The following is an 18,951-nucleotide window of genomic DNA, read 5'->3' on the forward strand; positions in this document are numbered from 1 at the left end:
ACTCCTCAGGAGAAGGCCATGCCCACACAGAGGCCTCATTGGCTATGACCGGATCAACAGACTAGACTCCACCCCTTGCTCAAGTTGACAGGAGATTATGTAACTGCCGCAAGTATTTTTCAAAGACTGCTTCTCATTTCGTCCTACCTTTTGATGGCTTCCTAATAGACTCAAAGAAACTTGGGAAAGCAGTCCAAATGGAAAGTAACTAATGCTGTTAACAAGCAAACCACAGGAAATGGACTTTTCTCATCAAAGACAAAAGGGTGCACGACAAACGCTAACGAAGTCTAGTCCAAGATGATGTGCAAGGGCTACAGAGCTACTTTAAAGAACATGAGCCTTTGTCCTCATTCCCAGAGTATGCATTTTGCATTTAGGAAAAACAGGACCTTGAAGCAGTATCCAGAAAACAAAATCTTCCCACTAGCAGTGGGGAACAAAATATTATAAATAAACAGAGCAAGATGGTAGTAAATAAAGCTAATCGCTATCAGTGGAAATGGAATGCAAGAAATTCCACCATGAAAATGCAAGGTCACATTTTTAAATTATCCCAGGCCCACAGTTCCAAGTTCTAGGCACTAATCACCAACCGTATTAATGCACAAATTTTCACGAGCACAGGCCATGCTGATCTTGGTTCCTTACCATGGTGGTTTCCATGGTTTGAGCCCAAATGGTACAACACTGTCAGTCCTGACTGTGTCTACAGGAGCATCAACTGGTGAAGCATGTCTATGCAAGTAACTGAAGCAGGCTGGGTTTCCTTTTAAGCACCGTCTTAAACAAGAAGACGATCTTCACAGTAAAAATGGGAACAAATTCCATGGAGGCAACTTCAAGGCAGGGGATGTAGACTTGATCCTGAAGAGAGAGAGAGACAGAGACAGAGAGATACAGAGAGAGCGAAAAGTGTGTGAGTGAGTGAGTGAGTGAGTGAGTGAGTGAGTGAGTGTGTGTGTGTGTGTGTGTGTGTGGCGGTCAATACACATTGCCAGCCCTGTACACACAAGAGTACAGTTACCTCAGTGTTGCCAGCAACAGTGCTAGTTTAAAATAGCTGGATATTTTTAAATCCAGTGCACGTTCACAACCATATGTCAACTATTTTTATAGGCAGGTAGAACATTCAAGGCTCTGGCTAAGTTTTCAGCAATATAGTCTAAACAGAAATCTGCGTGTGTTAGACAGTCGGGTGGAATGTGGGGAGAGAGGGGGTTTGTAGTCTGATGTATTCAAAGTCACTGCTGTTTTTAAGCAATCATCTTTGACCTTGACTTTTCTCTTTGAATTATAATTACCCAGCTTCTGAAGTCAAGTTAGCGTCACGAGATGCTAATTCGTTGTGTAAATCTGTATGGCACACGAGTGCTTACTCAGTTACCATTTGGATGGAAAACATCTAATATGAAGGACATTTCCTCCAATCCATTATAAAGTCAAATGTGTTGGTTCCGCACCCCTTTCCTTCCTCCCACCTCCCCTTCTCCCCTGTCCCCTAGGAACCACTGGTCCTGTTATTTTCATCTCCAAAACATTTATCCTGCCTATCTATCTAGATAAACATGCAAATACATTAATAAGCACAAAAACATGGCAAAGCCAAATAAAACAACAAAGGAAGTCAAGACCAATAAAATAACAACAAAACAAAAACAACAACGAAAAGAAAGCCACTGACAAAAAATGGAAAGGCCAGTTTGTTGGCCTTTACTAGTGTTTTCCATTTGAATCTGCTGGGTGCCACACTCTATCTCCAAAGTCTGTTTTCTGGTATCCCCCAGGGATTTCATCACTTTGCTCCGCTTGATGCTCTGCTTACATGCTCTTAGTGTTTCGCCCCAGCGTGATTGGGTCAGATTGCAAACCCAAATGAAGGCCGAACATGATGGTGGGATGAAAGTAAAAGGAAATAGAGGAAAGAACCAGGAGGCAAAAAAAGGACATTTATAGAGGTTTAAATATAGGCATGCCCATTTGTAAATATACATATAATGAGAGTGGAATAGATCTATATACTTAGATCTATATGTTAAGAATTAGCAGAATGACATTGGGCTTTGACCCAAGCACTCCCTCAACAAAAGGACACTTTGTTCTAACAATCCAGCACTCTGTGATGCTCACCTTCCTGACACAATCACCGAAGGCAAAATGGGTGCATAAGTAAATGTGGTGAGGAAAGCTGATGGTGCCCGGTTATTGAAAGATATAGCGTCCAGGGTCTTAAAGGCTTGAAGATAAACAAGTGGCCATCTAGCTCAGAAGCAACAAAGCCCAAATGGAAGCACACCAGCCTGTGTGAAAATGAGGTGTCGATGGCATTAGCTACCAGGCATCTAAGGCCCAACACAATAATTTTACCCAAGGTGAATGGTGGGTTGTGGTGGAGTGGAGACCCAATGCCAATCTATAGACAATTGGACATCCCCCTACAGAGGGGTCACAGGGAAGAGATAAGCCAGTCATGGTGCAGTATAGCACCAATGAAACACAAATTCCCTCTAGTTCTTTGGTGCTTCCTTCCCCCATTATTATGACCTCAATTCTACCTTACAAATCGGATTAGACCAGAGCATGCATATTGCTACAGATAAGAGCCCGCAACACATAAACAGATAAACACATACAGATAAAGCCCCCAGGGCCAACAAGGACAGTAGGGATACCAGGAGGACTAGGGGAGGGTGGGGGAGAAAGGAGGAATGGATCACAAGGATCAACCTACAAACACTCTCTCAGGGGGATAACAATAGAAAAGTGGGTGAGGGGTGACGGAGGACGATATAAGATATGAAAATAATAATCTGTAACTTATCAAGGGTTCATGAAGGAGGGAGGGCGGGGAAGGGAGGGGGAAAATATGGGGAGCAGAGATCAGGGGCTCAAGTGGGATGATAATGTTTGAACATGGTGGCATATGTGCAAATGTGCTTGACACACTGGATGAATGTATGGGTTGTGATGAGATGTAAGAGCCCCCAATAAAAGTATTTAATAAAAAAAATAATAAAAAGTTAAATGTCGCAGAACTTTCCCAAACTAGGCGCTGTCGACCCCAACTCGTGGTGACCCTACGTGTGAGAGCCAGAGTGCTGCATGGGCTTGCTGGGCCTCTCCTCCCAAGCACCTCTGGGTGGACTGGCTCCTCCATCTTTTCAGCTGGCGGGTGGGCACAGAAAAATGAATGCCCACGAACAATTCATCTCGTTAGGCCTTGCAAACAATTTACAAAAAGATAGCTCTTGTGGGAGGAAAACAAATACATTGAGATATTTCTCAAGACCAAAGACACCTAATTTGGGCCAGAATACATGAGCAGATGAGGTGGAGTGATGGATTCTGTGCCTACATATATGTACTGCCGTGTGGCCTCGCTGAGACCCCTGCTGATAGACACACCTCCCGTGTTTGTTAGGCCATTCGTAAACACCACGAAAACAGACCTGCCATCTGTTATTAGTAATAAAGCTGTGCCTGAAGTATCCCCCTAGGGTCTCTCCAAAGTATTCTGTAGTCCTACTATCGCAGCAGCATCAATTGATTGACAGCAGTCTTTTCTAACATAGCACTGTACAGCAACCACGTTTCTAGGCTGGCAGGGCGCCCAGCTCAAAGATGGTGGCCAGGCAATCACCAGTCTCCCCCATCAGGCTCCTAACAGGGCTGGCTGCATGTCCCATTCCAGGGCTCCAACCACTCGTTTTTCCTATCCTGGGCTTTCTGCCAGGGCATCCACATATCAGAAACTCACCTGTTCAGATTTCACTGAGTCAGCCATGACTGAGAGGTTTGGACAAACCCTGACTCTAAGGGCTCCCCTTTTGTGTAGGAGCCAGGCACGTACCCCCTGCATCACCAGGGTTCCGCATACGACAGGAAGGGAAACTGTCCAACAGTGGATGAGAGCTAACATTCTGAGCACCAGAAAGCTACAGGCTTCAGGTGGGAGCCCTAAATCCATTTTTGAGTCTCTACATAGACCCAGTCTCCACTGAATACTTTATCACCACTGATGTAAACACACTGGATTGCCGACTGGAGAGCTACCCACCGGGGCAGTTCTGCTCTGTCCTATAGGGTCACTACGACCAGCATTTACTTGATGACAGTGCGCTGGGTTTCTTTCCAAGAGCACACGTAGAATCTTGAGACTAGCCATGATCCTCAAAAGAGGCCCTTTAAGGATCCAGGATTTATCTCCCTCTCTGATATCAATAAAATGTACATCTCCCCTGCCCCCAGGCATCACACCTAGGGAGTTCACAGACATACTACTTCAAGGAAAAGTGGCATGGCTGGTGATAAAAATGAAATGCTGTGAGCATTTTTCACAAGAAGGGAGTGATTAAAATGGGATGATATGGCCAGAGGCAGTGTGGGAACAGGCCTTGCAGGAAGGGAAGAAATCTGACAAAGAGCTACAGGGGTGGGGGAAGGTCCAAGGGGGAAGAGGGCATTCCAGGACTTTCCCCAAATACTGATAAGCAGGTCACATCCCTTTGCACAGGAAATCACTTCATACCAAAATCGCTTCCAAGTTTCAACTAATGATTGTAAACAGTGCTGTCCAACTAAGATTATTCTAGCAAAACAGAAGATTTTAGACAGTGACCAACTCATAGCATCGTTTCTAACATCAAAGTTCTAATTAGTTTTCTTCTTAAGTTTACAACCACATAAAACTGAATTATTCACTAAATGGCCATCCAGTAAGTCATATGGACATCGCCAGTAAAACAAGCATTTTAAAAATCACAAACACAAACACCCGTTTCACAGCCCCAGGGAAGATTTTAGAGCACTGTGCGTTGAGAGAATTCCCTGCACTGCCAAATGACCAGTCAGGCCTCAAATAATCTGCCTTTAATAAACCAATATTCAGCAAGCGTCAAAGAAGATGGAGCCCAGGTATCTGCACTGTAAGATTCTCCTCATGGCTAAAACATGACTTTCTTTGCCTCCTTCAGTAGTGTTAACTGAACAAAGGTGACATAGATAGATCAGGGGTGAGGGAGGAATGGCCCTGGACCGTGAAATCATCAATACCAGCTAACGTCACGTGTCTTACCAAAGAGAAGCAGGCCCAGCCATCACAATAGAACTGAGTTAGTTACGTTTAATCAGACAGAGCAGGATAACTTTTCAGTGGATAATTTTGTATAGCCTGCGAATACTGTCAAAATATATGTTTATTTAAATGGTCCGTGGCAGAACAAAGGTTCTCCACCCCGACATATACGAAGGGAAGCCAAAATATTTTATTACAAGCAATCTATAAGTCCCTTGCCTCCACTTTTTCCATCCCTCTGTTTTCACAAATTTTATAGCAGCTCAAATGCTGGATGATGTAACCATGTCAAGCAAATAAAATACTTAGTCATAAATAAACAGGCTGTCTTCAGATTACACTTGCCTAAAATCATAACCTTTAAAAGCACCAAAATGCATTTGGATTATAGCTTTCTAGCTCATGAAACGGCTCAAAAAGAAAATAAAATTGATGGTTAACGTTAGCATTCACAGGATCTTGAATCTTTGTAAAAGTTGAGCCTAGGCTTTCAAAGCAGATTAAAGAGTTAAACTAAAGGATTGAATTTGCTCAAATTATAATTTTTTTCTTAAGATGTTCTGCTTCAAAGTGGCGAAGAAAGCTGATGGTGCCCGGCTATCGAAAGAAATAGTGTCTGAGGTCATAAAGGCTTGAAGGTGAACAAGCGGCCATCTAGCTCAGAAGCAATAAAGCCCACATGGAAGAAGCACACCAGCCTGTGCGATCACGAGGTGCCAAAGGGACCAAGTATAAGGCATCATGCAAAAAAAATTATATATATATACCATAGTGAACGAAGGGGGAAGTGCAGAGTAGAGACCCAAGGCCCATTTGTCGGCCACTGAAGATCCCCTCATAGAGGGGTTTAGGAGAGGAGATGGGTCAGTCAGGGTGGGATGTAGTACCGATGAAGAACACAGCTTTCCCCCAGATCCTGGATGCTTCCTCCCCCCAACTACCATGATCCGTATTCTACCTTGCAGGACTGGATAGGGCAGAGTTTGTACACTCGTGCATATGGGAGATGGACGCACAGGGAATCCAGGGTGGACGATACCTTCAGGACCAGGGGTGTGAGGGGCGATGCTGGGAGAGTGGAGGGTGAGTGGGTTGGAAAGGGGGAACTGATTACAAGGATCCACATGTAACCTCCTCCCTGGGAGATGGACGGCAGAGAAGGGGAGGGGGAAGGGAGACTCTGGATAGGGAAAGATATGACAAAATAACAATCTATAAATTATCAAGGGCTCATGAGGGAGAGGGGAGCAGGGAGGGAGGGGGAAAAAAAAGAGGACCTGATGCAAAGGGCTTAAGTGGAGAGCAAATGCTTTGAAAATGATTAAGGCAAAGAATGTACGGATGTGCTTTATACAATTGATGTATGTATGGATTGTGATAAGAGTTGTATGAGCCCCTAATAAAATGTAAAAAAAAAAAAAGATGTTCTTCTAGAAATTACTGTAGCAAAGAAAAGCATTCCTCTAAACGATTTCTTCTGAGCATTAGTTTTCTTTTAACTTGTTTTCAACTTGTTTAAATAGCAAAGATATCACTTTCAGGACTAAGGTACTCCTGACCGAAGCCATGGTCTCTTCGACTGCCTCCTATGCATGCTGAAACGGAATCAATAAGGAAGACTGAACGAAGAAGCTGGCATCTTTGAATTAGTGTTGGCCAGCCATGTTGAATACACCAGAAACTTCGAGATTCTAGAAGATGAGTCAACCAGTTCTGAAAGATGCGTAGCTAGAATGATCCTTAGAATCAAGGATGCGAGTCTGTCAGGCGTACTTTAGGTGCAAAGTCAGCGGACGGCAGGGCCTGGAGCAGGACTTCGTGCTAGGTGAAGCAGAGAATCAGAGAGAGAGAGGAGACCCTGAGGGATTGGATCTAGACAGGTTGGGTTGGGATAATGGGTTCTAACACAGGTACCCTTCAGGGTGGCACCGGAGGAGGAAGTGCTTCTTTCTAGAGCATACTGGGTCGCGATGAGCTGCAACAGACTTCAGGACCCCTAACCCCAACAACATAACTTGAAAAACAAAGACAACTGGTTTTAGTAAGCTCCGTGACTTGCTTACCTGGAGACTTCTTGTTGGATCTTGATTGTACCAGGTGGGCCTGTCTCGGCAGCAGGGGTGATGATGGCAGAGACATAGACACACCTTTGGCCAAGCTCACCCTGTAGGTGTCTTCTGCTACCGAAAGGCTGCTAACAGGGAAGTCCCCACCATGGCCAGGAGGAAGGACTGGCGAAGTCTCTGGATCAAAGTCACCTCCTGCAGTGAAGAGATAAGACCTTACGTTAGACCGTCCATTACAGGTAGATCCAAACTTAACTCCTAAGAACTATTCTTGGACTACAAGGCTAAGAAACTTAAAAATGAGCATGGAATTGGATTCTCCTTCTCCGTGATGTTCCCAGAGCAGGCCAGCTGTCATCCCCTCGCTTTTTCTCAACCTTGTAGCTGTCAGTATACTGCCTGACTCACTGACCTAGGCTAAGGGGATTGCCTGCTAGACCCCAGAGACACAAGAGGAAGGCACACATCTCCCTAGTCACACTATGACAGATGTCACGTCCCAAATGGGCAGAAAAGAGAAAAATTCGTGTATTATGGTATCGTCAGAAATAAAAAGTAGTGATCATTTCTAAGAAAGAGTTTGTTTTCTTACATATCTACGATTCTCCAGTGGAGTGTAAAAAACGAAGGGTGAAGGGTAAACTGGGGCATTAACTCAAAAATCCCTGAAGTCCACTGAGTGGATGCTGACTCATGGTGACCCTATAGAGCAGGGTAGACTCACCCTGTGAGTTTCTATGACTGTAATTCTTTACAGGAATAGAAATCCCCATCTTTTTCTTGAGGGGACTGATGGTTCTGAACTGCTGACCTTGGGGATTGCAGCCCAATGCATCTGCTGACATGCAAAGTCACTCCCTCCAACTCCTACGACATTTTAATCCTTCAAAGTAAAACTCAAGCATCACTTCTTAAGCCCCAATGAAGCCTGTCCCGTATCTCTTTCCAGATCATGCCAACTGATCTGGTTTCAAGTCTAAGAATGGGTCTAGGTAGCCAGTGATATAAGATCAGATCAAGGATTGTTCACAAGAAACTGAGACTAATAAGGGAGGGAGGTTACTGATCTTATGTAAGTATTTGCAGAATGGATCTCATCTGTTTCAGAATTCCCCGTCAGCCCTTTCAAACAAGAATGTTCCAGAGTCTACTCTACCTGAACATTCCTCCCCAGCACTCTACACCTGTAGACTCAACCTGTTCACTCCACCATCCTCACAGTGCAGCGTTCACTTCCTAAAACCCAACCTGCTCCAAACCAATGGCTGGACTAGAACCATAGCTCACTGATAGGGCAGGCTCTCCTTTAAGTTGTCAACCCCTAACTCAACTTGAAGACAAACAAGATTACCGTGAGGGATTTGAACCCCTGGTGGTGGACCGCATGGCAGGTTGACCCACCAGTCAAATGGAGACGAGCGGTCTCACAAAGCCCGTACAGGGTCACTGCCACACGGAATCGACTCAATGGAAGTGAGAGCTGTGGAAAACAGAGCCCTCAAAAGGCTGAAGATGGAATCATGGTAGAATATGCAGGGAAGGTGTTACCAAGGGCCAGCTGATTTGTTTTGGGGGCCGGGTCAAATCCTTAATTATCTAAATATTTTAAGGGGACTTCAAAAAGTTTAAGGAAAATACTCACTGGCTTTTTACTTTCCTTTTTACCATGAACTTTTGAAGTGCCCTTGTGTGCTCTTCACCTATCAAGTACCCTTTCCCCCTCCGGGGGTAGGAAGAAACAACTGAGGATGCACGGAGAGAAGATAAATCATTTAAAATTTAAAAGCATTTTCAAGCTTTAAATTATGCACAACAGAATTAGAAAGATAAAGTTTTCCACAAGCAAATCAATCTCTGACAACACCGACTCTACCGGTTTTTCCTACGCCTTCCTGACTCCAAATCATCTGGGGTGAGTTTGGAAAAACGAAAAAGAAAGCCACCTGGCCAGACAGAAGGAGCCCTGATGGTGTGTAGTGGTCTCAAGCTGGGCTGCCATCCACATGGTCAGCAGTTTGAAACCACTAGCAGCTGCGACGGAGAAAGAATGGGCTTTCTGACTCCCATCCAGTTACAGTCTGGGAAGCCCACAGGGGGTCACTATGAGTCAGCATTGACTTGATGGCAGTAAGTTCGGTTTTTTTGAGCCAGATGGAAAGTCAGTGTTGATGGATTTTTGTGTCTCTTTAGGCTCAGACGAGAAGCAGCCCAAACCAGGGAGAGCCAAGTCGCCTTGCTGTGCGCCTCTTCCCTGGCTGGGGGTGGTCATGTCCAGTCACTCCCTCCATATAAGGGCTTCTGCACAGAATGACAAACAAAGGAGGGCGGAGGGGGGGGGGATGTTCAGCAGACTGACAGTGGATAACAGAAAAACGAAGCAGGGGGGCATGGAACAAGCAAGGATGGGCCATCACAGGGGATGAGTTGTTTGGATAGCAAAAGGCAGGCCGTGGACAACAGAACAAGGCCAAGTCCGAAACAAGCTCATGCCTTATTTTCAAAGCCAACTCAGAGATAACAACGCTGTGGAGAGGGAAGCCATGAGAGCTGGCCTTTCAGGAGGACAGCTTCAGTCCCCATGGACTAGCCAAGCCCGGCAGGGTTTAGTACACTTGGGAAGCTGGAGTTGATCACCAAATGCCCAAAGCATTGGCATTTGAGGAGGGACAGGGGGAGAGAGAGGGAGAGTGAGTGAGGGAAAGAGAGCGAAAGCAAGAATACTATGCTTGGCAGGGTTTTCAATGGCTGGAAACTCACTAGGAATTTTCAAAAGCAAGGGCATTTGGGAAAAGGTCCAAGGCAAATACTTCCTCCCCACTCCCTCAATTTCTTCATGTTTATTCATGTTTTCTATTTTTTCCCAACAGTTTTATTGGCACATCATTTACAAATCACACAATTCAGGAGTTCCATCGTTCAATCAGTATCAAGAAGAATTATATAATCACATCAATTTTAGAACACTTCCCTGTCATGTATCAATCGCCTTTAAAATGAGTTGTGCAATCCCAATCAGTTCTAGTGCTGCCTTCCCCCTCCCGCCGTCACCGTTTACTCCGGAAATCCCCTTTCCCTCCCTAGCACCCACCCACCCACCCCCGTGTCCCCTCTATCACCCCTTGTGTCAGGTATTCTCATTACGCACCCACTCCTCCTGTGCTTCACAAACTGGGAAACCCAACCGAAACGATAAAAAACAAAATTGAAGTAAGGTGGTAAGGATAAAATAATACAAAGACAAAAATACATGTAATGAGTACAAAATAAAAGACCTTTATCAACATTCAAAAAGCCAGAGAAGAAATGTGTCATGGAACCAGTAAGAGATACTTGTACCCGGAACAAATTCAGGATGGGTCTACAGCAGTGGTTCTCAACCTTGTTAATGCCACAACCCTTTGATACAGTTCCTCGTGTTGTGGTGACCCACAACCGTAAAATTATTTTCATTGCTACTTCATCACTGTACTTTTGCTACTGTTATGAATCATCATGTAAATATCTGATAGGCAGGATGTATTTTCATTGTTACAAATTGAACATCATAAAAGCATAGTGATTACAAAAGCAACATGTAATCATATATTGTGAAATATTTATTTCTAGGAACAAATCAATGAAATTTGTCTCGAAGCATGGTGTAGCCTGGTAACAGTCTTCACGCTGGGTATGCATATGTGGGCGGATCTGCCTGGAGATGAGGCACCTGTCCGCCCAGCATACTTAAGCTCCCAATGGTCTCTGCCTGACAGCAAGGAGATAAGGCAAACACTTCTGTTCTTGAGAAGGAAGCAGCAGAGGGCAGTGAAGGGTGAGTCCATCTGAATGGCAAAGGGCCCACCCAGCACTCTACACAGTGGTGAGTTATCAAGCAGCAACGAAAATAAAGTTATGGCTGGAGGGTCACCACCACATGAGGAACTGTATTAAGGGTCGCGGCATTAGGAAGGTGGAGAAGCACTGCTCTACAAGACACAGCTTCCAAGTCTGCATTGAACAAACCACCTAACTCCTGGGGCCCTATGGCCTAGTGTTATTCAACCATGGAGGCCCCTGGAATCTCCCATAATCTAACTCCCCGGCCTCTAGCTTATTCACTGCCATGGGGCCAGTTCTGACCCGCAGCAACCATGCATGGCAGCTGACCTGCCCCCATGGGTTTCCCAGAGAGGAGAAAGGCTCACCTTTCTCCCACAGAGAAGCGGGAAGTTTAGCACTGATCTAGTGGCAAGCAGCCAAGCTCATCATCCAGGACAGGACCAGGGCGCCTTTGAGCCCTGCAGCAGGACATAGGGCCTCCCAGCTGTCTCCCCGTTGAGTCTCGTAATGAAAGGCTCTTAAGAGCGAGCTGGGGTGCACAGTAATGGCCGCTCTGACCGTGCCGAGCGCTGTCCACTCTGAGACAACGTGTGCAAGCAGAAGGAACGCTGGTTTTCTCTGGTCTGATACCTGGTTCCCAGGGCCAGTCCCCACCACAGGACGGGCCACAGGAATAGCACGCAGGTGCCGTGACCCCGAGAATGGTGTCAGATCACTCCAACTGTGGGCGTTCAGACCAGAAACCCCAGGAGGTAGATATGCAGGTGGAGAGCGCCGTGGTCGCAGCCTCAGGGAGTTATTCTCAGGAGGCTGCTTGCGCAGTGGGTGTCGCTGGTGCATCTCTCAACACTAAAGGGGCTCCAGGGGGGGCCGAGGACCTGAGAGATGTACCCACGAGCATGGCCAAGAAAAGGTGCTGCAGGTGGGCTTTCCCCTGTTTGCTGATGATGATTTGTGACGTGAGCTTCCAGGAACGGCGCCACCGTCGTCGTGAACTGTGTGTCCTACCCAGGGTGTGCGGGTTCGCAGCACAGTTCACCGCTGCCTTGGCATAGCCGGGGGATGGGGGCGCATATAGAGTTGAATCCTCCTTTCCCCCCTTTGCATCCAGGAAGCCAGCTGTGGCTCCCACACCATTTCCTCAACCCTGGAGCTGTCCTTCAGGGAGCCGGTGGCACAGTGGTTAAGAGTTGGGCTGTGAACCACAAGGTTGGAAGTTTGAAACCACCAGCCACTGGAGGGAGACTTCTCCTGGAAAGAGCTAGTCTCGGAGACCCAAGGGGGTGGGTTCCGCCCTGTCCTCCACGTCACCAGGAGTCAGAATTGCCCGGATGGCAGTGAGTCTGGTTTGGTTTGGGGTAGCTGCCTTTAAACTGCCTAGGCTGTGCAATGGCCCAGGACAGACAGCACAAAGGCACAGTCAAAAGGCACTCTCGTTGACTCATGAAACTTCATGCCCCTCTTTGGGGCGGGGCGGCGCGAAGAAGGGAGAAATGCATCTATTCTGATATTGACAGAAATAAAGAGCAATGATGGGTGAGGGGGGAGCAGGGAGGGAGGGGGAAATGAGCTGATGCAGGGGCTTACGTGGAGAGCAAATGCTTTGCGAATGATGAGGGCAATGAATGTACAAATGTACTTTATACAATTGATGTGTGTATAGATTGTGATAAGAGTTGTATGAGCCCCCAATAAAATGATTTAAAAAAAAGAAAAAGTGATGATGGTGCCTAAGAAGGGGCTTATGTTCTTAAATCCTTAGGATTCTCCAATGTGGCGTGAGACAAATAGGGAAAAGGGTAAACAGGGAATTAGAGAGCTTCCTCGTGCTAGTCCGCCCATCTACTGTGTTGACATGCAGCGAAGCAAGTATTTCCACTAACTGCAGAGCTGGCTGGTGGGGATGAATGTGCAAAGCATGCTGTCGCCAGGAGGACATTCCGCCTTGGGAGCAGCTGTGCCGCGCCACTTGGATTGTATCACTGGGGGTCTGGGCAGGAGGGGATCCTATGGCACGTAGACTTGGGCAGCTCACTACCTCAGCCCCCGGTATATTACTCTGCTTCGTTTCCATTTTCCAGAGGAAATTACAGACACCGAATGTCAGCTTCTATTCATCAACAAGGATACAAAGCGGGTGAAAAAGCTAAGGTGGGACTCACCAATGACCGATCGGTCGACAGCCAGCATGTCACTAGGCAGGCACAAAGCAAGCAGAGTGATCAAGGGCAGTAGTTCTCAGCTTGTGGGTCTCGGCCCCTTGGAGGGGGTGGGGGTCAAACGACCCTTTCACAGGGTTGCCTAAGACCATCTGAAAACACATATTTCGATGGACTTAGGAACTGAGACCCGGCTCCTCTATCCATCTCCTGGCAGGTCAGCCCACAGGCAGGTATGTCCACATACAACTACCCGGCGTGAAGACTGTTACCCATGCTACACCGTGCTGCAGGACAAAATGTCATTGACTTGTCACTAAATATTTTGCAATACATAATTGCATGTTGTTTTTGTAATTAATCACTGTTTTAATGATGTTTAATTTGTAACAATGAAAATCATCCTATCAGATATTTACATTGTGGTTCACAAAAGTAGCACATTAAAGTGATGACGTAGCAAGGAAAATAATGTTATGGTTGGGGGGTCACCACACCATGAGGAACTGTATGAAAGGGTCGCAGCATTGGCCAGGCTGAGAACCGCTGCTCTGGGGGCTTGGAAGCTGGAGAAGGTGCTCTCTCCAAAAGCACCAGAGTGGGGCGGGGAGGGGGGTAAGGGGTTAAGGTCATAGGGGCAGAAGGTGAAAATCTACTAGGAGCATTTGCGCCAGTAATGCGATATTGGCCTTGGCACCCCAACACCCAAGTTCTCCGGCTGCCCTAGCTCTCCCCAGCAGATGCTCAAGGAGGCTGAAGAGGAATTAAAGGCGTCGATCTCACTGCAACAACCAGTCCCGCTGGCATAGTTTTGTATTCATTTATTTTTAGCTCCCTTGTTTGTCTTTTAACACTATCCCCGCACCCCACGCCACCCCCCATCCAAATGTCTCCATTAACTGATGGTTAACAGACTCCCATCGCTACTCTAGTCACCGCTGCAGACTCGACCAGGCCCGGCACAGGCAGTGGCTTCTGATCAGGGGTAGGAAAACCTGGCAGGTGTTTCCCACGGAGCACGCACACCCCATCGACAGTCACTTATCTCTCCACATGCACTTCATCTCGGCCAGTATGATTCCACAAACCTAGTCTCACAGACAGGAGGGCTGCACCCAGCTGACCAGAGGGCTGGCGTCGGGACTCTGACCAGCTAACTGCAGGGGGCCCACACTTACCACATTACACATTTAAGAACTTTACTTTTGGGGCTGGGGGAGAGGGTGTCCCAACCAGGCATGTTTTAAAATGAGCTAAACCTGTTGAAGGGGTCCAACACACTTTCATTGTAAAAGGCCAGGTAGTAAGTATTTCAGCCTTTGCAGGTCACATATAATCTGTCATTTCTCTCTCTGTGTGTATTTATATGCATGAAAACCCCCAAATCCCATTTTCACTGACACAGTTCTGGCTCACACTGACCCTGTGTAAGATTTCCAGGATTGTACATCTTTAAGGGAGCACACAGCCCTCATCAGATTCCCATGGAATGGCTAGTGGGTTTGAACCACTGACATTGCAGTTACAGCCCAAGGCCTAACCCAGAGCACATTTTATATGAAGGGGCTTCACAACATTTCTAGGAAAACGGAATTAAGAGTTAACGAAACTTTTTCCCCACAAAATTTTTGAGGCCCCTACCTATATAGGTATACACACACACTCTCTCTCACACACACACACACACACCCCTATCTTCTTAAAGTCACCGCTTTCCTTAATTACAAAATCGAGTCTGAAAAAATGCACAGGGACATTGATAAGATGCTTCCTATTTATAATAACATGAACGCACGCACGCACGCACACACATACATATAAATCAAAGTGTTCAAAGAGAATGGAATCATCAAAGGATATAAAGTCAGCTCAGCCCGGACATTTAAAATAGGTTGAAACCGCTTTCGACAATATGTCTTTATTTTAAAAGTTATTTTTCTCAACCGGCCTGTGAAAAGGGATTTAAATCCATAATGAAGGGAAATGTGATGAATAGAAAGCGCTGCCGAATGGCAATGGCCAACACCGCAGATTAAAATGCACGACGTTCAGGATTAGAGGCTTTCTTTAAAATGAGAGAAACCAGGCTTGGGAGATGAAAGCAAAGTGAATTTAGGAAAGGTAGGCCCAAGGAAGGCAAGAGTGAGGCCTAGCCATTAAAGTACATCAGGCTGCAAGATACAGGAATACAATTTCTATTCATTGTGCCACTGAAGTGGCGAGGCGGAGGAGGAGGAGGGCAGGGAAGCTTCAAAGAGTGATGTTCTGTTTATCCACTTCCAGAAAGCAGGGCATTCAATGTGCTAGGGCATCTTTTGTAGTCCCTGCCTTAGAGTGCACTAATGTCTCTTAAACCTCTTAAACACATTTCCCATCAAAAGGTTTTAGCCACACACACACACACACACACACACACACACAGCAACACTGGAAAAGATTCCCTCCCACCATAGCCAGTAGCATTTCGGAAGCCTTTTAAACCACATCTCACAGGATCTCCCACAGGATCCAGCCACAGCATGTTGTTACCGTGCACTTACTAAAAGAAGTGTAAGATAAGAGTAGCCAAGAAAACAATTTTCAAAATCATTATTCACACCGTTATGACCAATTCCCAGATGATACCACCAAGAGACAAGAAAACAGCAAAGCCTCCTGGCGGAGAAATATCTGGCTAATAGAAACATCTTACGGCCTTTGTCTTCAAAAACCCTCCGAGTGGGTTCTACTTAAAGACCAGGGATGAGCATCCCCAGTTCCATTCTTAATACTTCATCATTATAGAACCAAATGTCCAAATCTGGCCGTTCTGAAGCATGAGTGACTAAGCTGGCACGTCCTTTCATATTGTCTAAGTGCGCCCTTTAAGATATGCTTTAATGATTTCAGGAAAACTCACCACCCTCAGCTCTCAAAAGGAAAACACACTTGTAGTAAACGTTGGGTTGTTTTAGGATGCACCATGAGCTCGACAGAGTTTTAAGGTATGTATACACAGAAAAGTCTGGAGCGGTCAAGGACATCATTTTCCTTGGATAGACGGCCAATGCTCCTGAAAGCAGCACTCAGGAGATCAGATGCACTAGGTAAATCTGCTACACGAGACCTCCCTTAGGGTGTTAAAAAGCAGGACGTTACCTTGAGGAGGACGAAGGTACACCTAACTCCAGCCACGGTATTTTCAATAGCCTCAATGCATGTGTACATTGGACACTGAGGAGTCAATGCATTTGAACTAGGTGCCAGCCAAGAATCCGGAAAGAGCCAGGGACTGCTCGCTGAAGTACAAGCGGGCCTATCCGGAAAGAAGTAGACAGAAAGCTCCTTGGAGGCAAGGCTGGCGAGACTTCATCTCAGGCACTTGGGACAAGTTGTCAGGAGAGCAGACCCTCGACAGGATGGATGGACAGCGGCTGCAACAATGGGCTCAGGCAGAGAACAATTGTGAGGATGGGCAGGCCTGGGCCCTGCTTTGTTCTTTTGGGTACAGGGTGGTCACTACAGGTTTGAACTGACTGGACACCTAACAATAACACGGTGTCTACAAGTAATAAAATATTACCACAAAATCACAGCAAACTTTATCCAAATGTGAAGTTATTGTTTCCTGGCACACCCTCTTATCTGGGTCTTCATCCTTCTGAAAGCAGTCTCTCTCTCTCTCTCTCTTGATAATCCCCTCAAAGGCTCCTGGGCTCCGACTGGTCTCTATGAAGTGGCCGCTTCGGTATTCGAGAGACTCAGACCGTGGTCCTTTCCAACGCACTTTTGAGTTTGTTGAGATACCGGCTTTTTTGAGATAACAAAAGGCTATCTGAAGGAGCAAGATCATGGCTAGGGGGTAGATGGGGTTAAGTTCCCAAGGGAAAGTCCTGGGAGAGCCCTTGCCACCCCAGAAGATGGGTGCACTGCTGCAACTGAAAAACAATTTCTCAGCACAACTCTTGGCCTTTTCTCATCAATTTTATTGAAACTTAATAACCCCCCACGAAGGTTCTGTGTCTTTCAAGAAAATGTATCAAGAAGACTGCTTTGCATGCCCTGAAAAACAACCCACAAAAACCTTCTGGGAGCCATCCTTCAATGTAACGGGCTCCCGGGTGCCCTGGGCAGTTCCTTTCCACCAGACACCCTACGGAGCCAAGGGCAAGTGTACTCCTGAGAAGCGCTAGTCTGCAGCCCTCCGCTGATCACAGACCAACGGACACACAGACCCGTGCGGGTATGAGCTGGACCTCGGGGGCAGCATGTTTGACTTATCCTGAGTGAGTATGAGAGATATCAAAAAGTTCTTGAAAAAAATTCTATCTTTTAATTCCATTTTTCCATAAACACCATCTCATCATTCATGCTATTTGTCCAGTGCCGCTGAGCTGGTTCCGACTGACAGTGACCATGAAAGAAAACACTGCCTGGTCCCGCGCCCTCTGCCCGATTGTTCTGGGTCGGCCCATTGTGTTCAGGGTCATCCTGTTTCACTGACTCTCCACCCAGCATCCTGTCCTTCTCCCTTAAACACCCGGTGGTGCAGTGGATAAAGCACTGGCTGCTAACGGAAACACTGGTGGGATGAGCCGATCCAGAGGTGCCTTGGGACAATGGCCTAAGGATCTGCTTCCAGGTGGCTCCCGCCAGGAAATCTAGGCACAGTTCTACGCTGAAACACGGGGATTTAGCAGCAGTCAGAGTCCACTCCACAGCAATGGGTTTTGTTTTTGAGGTGCCATCGAGTTGGTTCCGACCCATGTATGAACGAGACACTGCCTGGCCCGGCACCATCCTCACAATGGTTCCTAGGCCCGCACCCGTTGTTGCAGCCACGGTGTCAGTCCATCTCCCTGAGGGCCGCCTTCTTTCTTGCTGCCCACCCCCCCCTCACTGTAGCAAGCCTGACGTCCTGCTCCAGGGACCGGCCCCTCCTAGCAAATGCCCAGTGTTGCTTTCCACTCAGTTCATCCTCACAGCATCCCCAGGAAGTGGGTGCTGTTACCATGCCTCTTCTCAGATGATGAAAGCGAGGCACAGAAAGGATCACAGCCCTGGCCCCAGCACCCGGTCAGCTAACGAGCGGCGAGCTGGGATTTGAAACCAGGCAGTCCGGGACCAGAGTCCACGACCCAGCACTCGGAAACCCAGTTCCACCGGTCATTCCACCTCGGTGACTGGACGGCACAGGCTGTGATCCACACCTTTCTCCCGCAAGGTGGCCCGGGGGTTCAAAACGCTTTCTGATAGCAGCTGAGCACTTAACCCCTGTGCCACCAGGGCTCCTTGTCCAGTATCATTCCCCTAAACAACAACAAAAACTACTTTCCAAAATTACATAGCTAATAGGAAAAACCAAAAATAGTGTGTGTCGGTCTACACACCGTTCTAGGCCACGGTGAAGAAGAAACCTGCTCCCTCATTTATTTGCGATTTCCGTGCCGGGGGCTCATTAGCTCCGTAGCACTCCTGGGCGCTCCTCACTGGGGACCCCCCAGGACCTGCCATGGTGAATTTTCTTTCAGGCACACCTTCTGCCGCCGCCACTGCCGCACACTCCTAGTGGATCGGAGAGACGCTTAGCCGTCCCACACCCTAACTCACTCCTGCTCTGCGTTTCACTTCGTACTGCAAGTCCATGAACCTCGCGGCACAGAGCAGAGCCCCAAGACGAAGCCCCCAGCAGGCAGGCTCCGTCGCTAGTCTATATTTTGCCATTTTTTAAAAAACATTTTATTAGGGGCTCATGCAACTCTTATCACAATCCATACATATACATACATCAATTGATTTTGCCATCTCTTATATACTCACTACCCAGGTCCACCCACCCTGCCCCACACGCCAC

General features: G+C 47.0%; 1 protein-coding gene across 4 annotated transcripts in view; it reads right to left on the reverse strand.

Moving 5' to 3' along the window:
* The window catches only part of TANC1 (tetratricopeptide repeat, ankyrin repeat and coiled-coil containing 1), a 299,529-nt gene that overhangs the window by 140,362 nt on the left and 140,216 nt on the right, over positions 1-18,951 (reverse strand). For all 4 annotated transcript variants that reach the window (XM_075529696.1, XM_075529694.1, XM_075529697.1 and 1 more), the window contains one exon: positions 7,138-7,335. In XM_075529696.1, the coding sequence (XP_075385811.1) occupies positions 7,138-7,335 (198 nt within the window). The remainder of the gene's footprint in view (positions 1-7,137; positions 7,336-18,951) is intronic.

Source organism: Tenrec ecaudatus, chromosome 13 (genome assembly GCF_050624435.1).
Source record: "Tenrec ecaudatus isolate mTenEca1 chromosome 13, mTenEca1.hap1, whole genome shotgun sequence".
Taxonomy (NCBI): Eukaryota; Metazoa; Chordata; class Mammalia; order Afrosoricida; family Tenrecidae; genus Tenrec; species Tenrec ecaudatus.